This window comes from Cebus imitator, unplaced genomic scaffold, assembly GCF_001604975.1.
Source record: "Cebus imitator isolate Cc_AM_T3 unplaced genomic scaffold, Cebus_imitator-1.0 Scaffold68, whole genome shotgun sequence".
Classification (NCBI taxonomy): Eukaryota; Metazoa; Chordata; class Mammalia; order Primates; family Cebidae; genus Cebus; species Cebus imitator.
Window position 1 is genome coordinate 9,208,086 of NW_016107383.1, and position 8,295 is coordinate 9,216,380.

The 8,295-nt window shown below is 42.6% G+C and overlaps 1 protein-coding gene across 3 annotated transcripts in view; it reads right to left on the reverse strand.

The window, feature by feature from the left end:
* Nucleotides 1-8,295, reverse strand: part of CUNH8orf76 (chromosome unknown C8orf76 homolog) — a 51,553-nt gene that overhangs the window by 26,346 nt on the left and 16,912 nt on the right. For 2 of the 3 annotated variants that reach the window (XM_017530728.2, XM_017530727.2), the window contains one exon: nucleotides 625-957. The exons of the other annotated variant lie outside the window; for it this stretch is intronic. In XM_017530728.2, coding sequence (XP_017386217.1) covers nucleotides 763-957 — 195 coding nt within the window. In that variant the 3' untranslated portion in view covers nucleotides 625-762. Of the gene's footprint in view, nucleotides 1-624; nucleotides 958-8,295 lie in introns of those variants that run through there. 3 annotated transcript variants of the gene reach the window in all.

Consider the following 8,295-nt stretch of genomic DNA (forward strand, 5'->3'; position numbering starts at 1 on the left):
GTAGAATCTACCTCTGGAGCAAAGGGCAAGCATGCTGACTGCCCATTATAAAAGATCTGAGTTTCCTGAACTCAGCATTCTTCTCCTGCAAGGCAACCAGTCTTGTGTGTATCACAAGATATGGTAATGTACAATCACTGTATGTGAATGTAGGCATTCCTTATGTGCCCATTATGTGCCCTTGGTACTTGGAGGCAAGAGAAACTGATGCAAATACACTGAAGTTTATACTGCTTGCTGGGCCATAGGTCATAACATCCTTTGTCTCTGAGCTAGGAGTCCGCTGTCGTCTGCCAGCATCCACTGAGTGGCTAACCTGTTGGCTTACAAGTAGGGTAAGATCTCAGACCCTTCACAGGGCTTGGCACACGCTTCTTAGAAATAGCTTAGTCTCACATCTCAACCTTCTTGCTCATTCCCAGTGAATTTACCTAAACAATGTGGATTCTTATGCTCCTGGCTATAATATAGTAACTGTTTTTAAAAGACCACAAATCTAAACACCTCCTTAACACACTTCCCAACAGGTATCTTCTGAAGGGGTAGCAGGCCTAAGATACGGTACTTATAATGGGATAGAAAATTTTCAAAAGAAAACAAAACATAAACTGAAAGTAGTAGAAATCATTTGAGACAGAAGCCAGTTTTATAAAACATAAATAATCATTTTTAATTCGTTATGCTCCATGGTTTGCAATGGATCCTGTGTGCGGTAAACAAGGACAATTAATACATCACAAGACGTTTGTTTTTTATAACCCATTAAGCCAAGATTTGTATCTCTGTATGGAACTGATTTTCAAATGGATAGAAATGGTCTTTGATCTTTCTGAACCATTTGTCTTCAAATTCCTCTGGGGATGCGGTCACCAAGGCACTCAGGGCTACGGAGCCAACACACCTCACCTCTGGGTGAACTTCCTCTTTTATTTTTTCTGGGATATCTTCTCCCATAACCTGTAGCACGAGAACCGCTTGAACCTGGTGGGCCGAGATTGTGAAGATCGCACCACTGTGCTCTAGCCTGAGAGAAACTCCATCTCAAAAAAAAAAAAAAAAAAAAAAAAAAAACGGTCCCAATAAAAGAGGCAGCAGACACGGAATGCTAGCCATCAGCTGTAAAGGCTTTTATACTAAAGCAGAAGATACTTCAGCAGCCAGGGGGATTTCCAACAAATTGAAAAGATATTTGTTCAGGAGTAGTTATCCAAGGACAAGTAAAATATTCCATATTTCTACTGTCCTTCTCCCGCAGTGAATCGCTTAGGTGCTGTTGTGGCAGCGGTACTAGTTGGTTTACCAGGAGTACTGAGTCGCCCTTTTTGTATTAAAGAGCATATTCTGTTGGTGAGAATGCAACTGTAGCAAGTAGCTGGGCCCACCCTCTCCTGACCCCAAAGGACTCTAACCCCTGTATAACCAAAGCAATCTTGGGGATTTAAGGAGCTGGTTACCAATGAAGGTCCAATACTGCCCCCTACTGGTAAGAATTAGGCCCAGATGAACAGAGGGTCATGTCCCCAGACTGTGGGTTAGTTTCTTTGAGAAGACATCACAAAGCTAGGTTGTAGAAAGCTTGTATCTGAACCCATTAAATAAGCAAACTGACCTTGGGTAATGACAATGAACTAAAATTAAGTTCCAAAACATTTCCTACCATCTGGCATGAAAGGTTATGTAGCCATGGAGCAGGGATGTCATAGAGGGAATTTAATCTACACAGATTTGCATTAGATAATCTCTAAAGTTCCTGAAACCTGGATATGGGATGTGTTCATGAAAACTCGATTTATAATGAATTAGAGGCAAGCTCAAAGAATGGTTTTGAGGACTGGGTTTAAGTCTTCAAAGATTACACATTGTTTGAGAAAATTGCCAATGAGAACTGAGCTTCACTAGGCAACAGTCAGCATTTACTAACAGCTGATATTTTGTCAGTTCTAAGATATTTTTTGTTTTTGTATTTTAATATCTCTGAAATCAAGATGTATCTGAGCCAGGTGTGGTGGCTCACACCTGTAATCTCAACACTTTGGAAGGTCGAGGCAGGATGACTGCTTAAGGCCAGGAATTAGAGAGGAGCCAGGGCAACAGAGCAAGATCCCCATCCCTACAAACAATTGGTTTTTTTGAGTCAGAGTCTCACTCTGTCACCCAGGCTGGAGTACAGTGGCACAATCTTGGCTCACTGTGACCTCTGCGCCTCCTGGGTTCAAGCGATTCTCCTGCCTCAGCCTCCAGGGTAGCTGGGGCTATAGGCAAGTGCTACCACGCCTGGCTAATTTTTGTATTTTTAGTAGAGATGGGGTTTCACCATGCTGGCTAGGCTGGTCTCAAACTCCTGACCTCAAGTGATCCGCCCACCTTGGCCTCCCAAAGTGCTGGGATTATAGGTGTGAAGCACTGCGCCTGGCCAAAAAGTTTTTAAAAATTAGCTGGGCATGGCAGCACTCAACTACAGTACCAGCTACTTGGGAGGCTGAGGTGGGAAGATGCCTTGAGCTCAGGAGTTGGAGGCTGCAGTGAGCTATGATTGTGCCACTGTACTTCAGCCTGGGAGACAGAGTGAGANTTTTGAGATGGAGTTTCACTCTTGTTGCCCAGGCTGGAGTGCAGTGCCTCAGTGTCAGCTCACTGCAACCTTCCTTTTCTGGGTTCAGTCGATTCTTCTGTCCCAGCCTTCTAAGTAACTGGGATTACAGGAATATGCCACCACGCCTGGCTAATTTTTTTGTATTTTTAGTAGAGACAGGGCTTCATCATGTTGGTCAGGCTGGTCTTGAACTCCCGACCTCAGGTGATCCACCCACCATAGTCTCCCAGAGTGGTGGGATTTACAGGAGCGAGCCACCTTGTTTGGCTGGTTTAGTTTCCTTTGAAGAGTTTCAGGCCGGGCGCAGTGGCTCATGCCTGTAATCCCAGCACTTTGGGAGGCTCAGGCAGGTGGATCACCCAAGGTCAGGAGTTTGAGGCCAGCCTGACCAACATAGAGAAACCCCATCTCTACTAAAAATACAAAATTAGCCAGGTATGGTGGTGCATGTCTGTAATCCCGGCTACTCGGGAGGCAGAAGCAGGTGAATTGAACCCAGGAGGCAGAGGTTGCGGTGAGCCGAGATTGCACCACTGTACTCCAGCCTGGGGGGCAGAGTGGGACTCCATCTTAGGAAAAAAAAAAAGCTTCAGATTTTGATTTTGAAGGAAAATCATACTGTGATCAACCATAATTGTTTATATGTCTGTTACCATTACTGCACTGTAGCCACTGTGTAGAAAAAGATGATTTTTCTCATCTCCTGATCTGCCTGCCTCGGCCTCCCAAAGTGCTGGGATTGTAGGCCTCAGCCACTACACTCAGTGATTTTTAAATTATATTTTAGATTATTAATGGAACTTGGGGAAAATACAGAAAAGTATTTAACAGGAAGAAACCTAAATCCTCTGTGATTCCATTATTCAGTCATAACTACTGTTAGCATTTTTTTTTTTTTGGCAGAGTCTCACTCTGTCCCCAGGCTGGAGTGCAGTGGCGCAATCTCAGCTCAGTGCAGCCTCCGTCTCCCAGATTCAAGTGATTTTCATGCCTCAGCCTCTAGAGTAGCTGGGATTACACATGCCTGCCATTATGCCCAGCTAGTTTTTGTTTTTTTAGTGCAGATGGGGTTTCACCACGTTGGCCAGGGTGGTCTCAAAATCTTGGCCAGGTGTGGTGATTCACACCTGTAATCCCAGCATTTTGGGAGGCCAATGCTGGTGGATCGTTTGAGGCAAGGAGTTTGAGACCAGCCTGACCAACATGGTGAAACCCTATGTCTACTAAAACACAAAAATTAGCTGGACGTGGTGACAGGTGCCTATATTCCCAGCTACTTGGGAGGCTGAAGCAGGACGATCACTTGAACTCAGGAGGCAGAGGTTGCAGTGAGCTGCGATCATGCCATTATACTCCACTCTCGGCAACAGAGCAAGACTCCACCTCAAAAAAAAAAAATTTAGGCCGGGCATGGTGCCTCACACCTGTAATCCTAGCACTTTGGGAGGCAGAAGCAGGTGGTTTACCTGAGGTCAGGAGTTGGAGACCAGCCTGGCCGACAGAGCAAAACCCTGTTTCTACTAAAAATAAAAATATTAACCAGGTATGGTGGCAGTTGCAGCTGCTCAGGAGGCTGAGGCAGGAGAATCACTTGAACCCAGGAAGCAGAGGTTGCTGTAAGCCAAGGTCGCACCATTGCACTCCAGCCTGGGTTACAGAGGGAGATTCCATCTCAAAAAAAAAAAAAAAAGATGTATCTGATTATCTTTTGAGTGATGTTTTATGTGACAGTGTAAATGCTATCTTATTTTTCTTTTAGTGATATATCAAATAATATGCTTACAATTGATGATTTCCTGAATTCAATGAAATGTAGTATTTTTAAATCTGGGATAAAATACCAAAAATGCCTTTCTTAAAAATAAAAAAAGATAAGTAAATAATAGTAACATCAAGCAACACACTATTCCCAAAAGAGGAAGAGGCAGGCACAATAGTTACAGGTATCAAAAAATCTGCCAAACATTCAGCCACATAAACATTTTAAACTTCCATATGCCAAAAAAAAAAAAAAAAAACATAAACTTCAGAAAGTATGGTAACATACAGAAGGATACTTAAATGTTGGCCGGGCGAGTTGGCTCATGCCTGTAATCCCAGCACTTTGGGAGGCCGAGGTGGGCAGATCACGAGGTCAAGAGATAGCGACCATCCTGCTCAACATGGTGAAACCCCATTTCTAGGAAAAATACAAAAATTAGCTGGGCATGGTAGCGCATGCCTGTGGTCCCAGCTACTCTGGAGGCCGAGCCAGGAGAATCACTTGAACTCGGGAGGCGGAGGTTGGCAGTGAGCCAAAATCGTGCCACTGCTCTCTAGCCTGGCTACAGAGTAAGACTCCATCTCAAAAAAGAAGGATACCTAAGTCTAATATAGAGAGAGTTCTTAAAATTGGCAAGAAAAACAGAAAGAATAATGACGCAAAATCATGACTAGGCATTTAACATGATACCAGTGGCCAATAAACACATGAAAAAATTGTTCATCTTAATAGTAATCAAATAAATAAACATTAATGCTAAAAATATGACATTTTTACCTACCAAGCTACCAATTTTTAAAGTAATATTAAGTTAAATTATATAAAATTGCTGGTTTAACAGGTCAAAATAACTGATTACACGTGGTTCAATCTCATATTCAGGATCAGGGTAGTAAAAACAATGATTTCACATATTGCTGGAGGATATATACACTGAAGCGACCTTTCTAAATGACAATTTGGAAATGTGCTGTAAGTCTTTAAAATGTTTATATATTTAAATCCAGTGATTCTATTTCTAATAATCTACTCCAAAAGGTACAAATGCACACATTAATTTTCTTGCCAGGATTTATTAAAATAGGTACTGAGTATTTGTTAAATGTTCAACACAGGGAACTACATATAGTTCGTCCAAAAATTGACTACTATCCATTCATTAAAAATTATGTATTCAAATAATATGTAGGATATAGGGTCATGCCCATGTCATGTTAGGTAAATATCACAAAAACGAAAATAAAATGTACAGTTTGGCAGCTCCTAAAAAATTAAACAGGGTTAATAATATATGGCCCAGCAATTCCACTCCTAGGTATAGACCCAAAAGAATTAAAAGCAGAGACTTAGCCAGGTGCGGTGGCTCACGCCTGTAATCCTAGCACTTTGGGAGGCCCAGGCAGGCAGATCACTTGAGGCCAGGAGCTTGAGACCAGCCTGGCCAATATGGTGAAACCTTGTCTCTACTAAAGATATAAAAATTAGCTGGGTGTGGTGGCATATGCCTGTGGTCCCAGCTACTTGGGTGGCTGAGACAGGAGAGTTGCCTGAACCCGAGAGGCAGAGGCTGCAATGAGCCAAGATCATGCCACTGCACTCCAGCCTGGGTAACAGCAAGACTCTGTCTCAACACAAAACAAAACAAAACAAAACAAAACAAGAGACTCGAACATACTTATATGCTAATGTTCACAGCACCATTATTCACAATATCCAAAATATCCAAAAGGTAGAAACAACTCAAGTCTCCATCAACAGATGAGTGGATAAACAAAATGAGATATGTACACATATATGAATATTATCTAGCTGTAAGAAGGTATGAAGTTTCGATAAATGCGAAAATATGGATAAACCTTCAAAACATTACGCTAAGTCAAATAAGGCAGACACAAAAGGGCACATATTGTATGATTCCACTTTCTAGAATACACAAATTCATACAGAAAAATAGCAGATTAGAAGTTACTAGTGGGTAGAGGGCAAAGGGAATAGGGAGCTATTGTTTAACGGGTAGAGTTTCTGTTTGGGGCGATGAAAAACTTTGGAAATAGCGGTCATGGTGGCACGACACTGTGTAAGTACTTAATGCCACTGAATGGTACATTTAACAATGATTAAGATGGCAAATTTAAGTTATGTATTTTATCAGAGTAAAAGAGAAGGAGAGAGAAGGGCAGTTTTTACAGAATAAAAAAGACGTATGTGACAAAAGGATCACATGTAGTATCTATGCCTTATTTGGATCCTATTCAAATAATTATAAACAGGGGGAAAAAAAGCAGGTGATCAAAGAATATTTAAGAATATGGGGTTATGTTATCACAAGTTAACTAAAATTAAGAGCACAAAATAAAGGCCGGGCATGGTGGCTCACACCTGTAATCCTAGCACTTAGGGAGGTCAAGGCGGGATGATCATTTGAGGCCATTTGAGACCAGCCTGGTCAACAGAGTGAGACCCTGCCTCTACAAAAATTTTAAAAATTAGCCGGACATGGTGGCGGGTGCCTGTAATCCTATGAACTTGGGAGGCTGAGGTGAAAGGACCACTTGAGTCTAGGAATTTCAGACTGCAGTGAGCTAAGATGATGCCACCGCACCCCAGCCTGGGTGACACAGAGAGATCTTTCAAATAATAAAAAAAAGTGCAAAACGAAATATACATTATAATCCTAATTACAATCCTAACAAGGAAGGACCCAGACATTTTCCATGTTTTTAGAAAGCTCCACAGGGATACCACATGCATTGACAAGATAGAACACTACTCTTCACTTGAACCCGGGAGGTGGTTGTAGTGAGCTGAGATAGCGCCACTGCACTCCAGCCTGGGCGACGGAGCAAGACTCATCTCAAAAAAAGAAAACTACCCTTCCACCTAATCAACAGATTTATCGAGCATGGTGAAGAATACAAAGATGCTCAAAACATACTATCACTTACAAGAAACCTAAAATCTGGTTGAAAAGATAAGGTACATTCTTATGTCTTTTTAGGGCTCAAAGAGCCATCTATTTAAGCAATCACTATCTGAGCTCAGACGAAAGAGAAATTACCACAGAGCAGGGCATTCTGGGAAAGCTTCCTGGAGGATTTGGAACTTGGGGGAACTAAAAGACTGACTGGAAGTGTTTTTTAGTTTTTTGGTTTTGTTTTTGAGACAGAGTCTCCCTCTGTTGCCCAGGCTGGAGTACAGTGACATGATCTTGGCTCACTGCAATCTCTGTCTCCCAGGTTCAAGCAATTCTCCTGCATCAGCCTCCTGGGTAGCTGGGATTACAGGTTATGTGCCACCACGCCCAGCTAACTTTTGTATTTTTAGTAGAGATGGGGTTTCATTATGTTGGCCAGGCTGGTCTCGAACTCCTGACCTCAGATGATCTGCCCACCTCAGCCTCAAAAAGTGCTGGGATTACAGGAAGTGTTTTGATGAGTATTTCCATTTTAGACATTTTGTATTTGAAGTGACAGAAGAGTAATCAATAATTACCCCAGGTTAATCACCCAGTAGGCAATTCATCTGATGTGAGACATGCTCCAGAGATGAGACTAGAGATTGGAGAGTAATCAACCGAGAGGTGACAATGGCCCCTAGGGGTGTAGTAATGCTTTCTGTGGGAGAAAAGTAGAACACAGAGAGCCCAAGGGAATCCTCAGAGAGTGCCATCACTTACTACACACGAAGCCAGCTGAGTCCCAAGAGGCAGAAGAACGTTAAGAAACACAGGAGAAAAACAGACTAGTGTAGCCTCTCAGAAGTAAAGGGAAGAAGCTGAGCATGGTGGCCCACGCCTGTAATCCCAGCACTTTGGAAGGCTGAGGTGGGTAGATTGCTTGAGGCCAGGAGTTCAAGACCAGGCTGGCCAACATGGCAAACCCTGTCTCTACCAAAAATACACAAATTAGCTGGGCATGGTGGTGGGTGTTTGTAGTCCCAG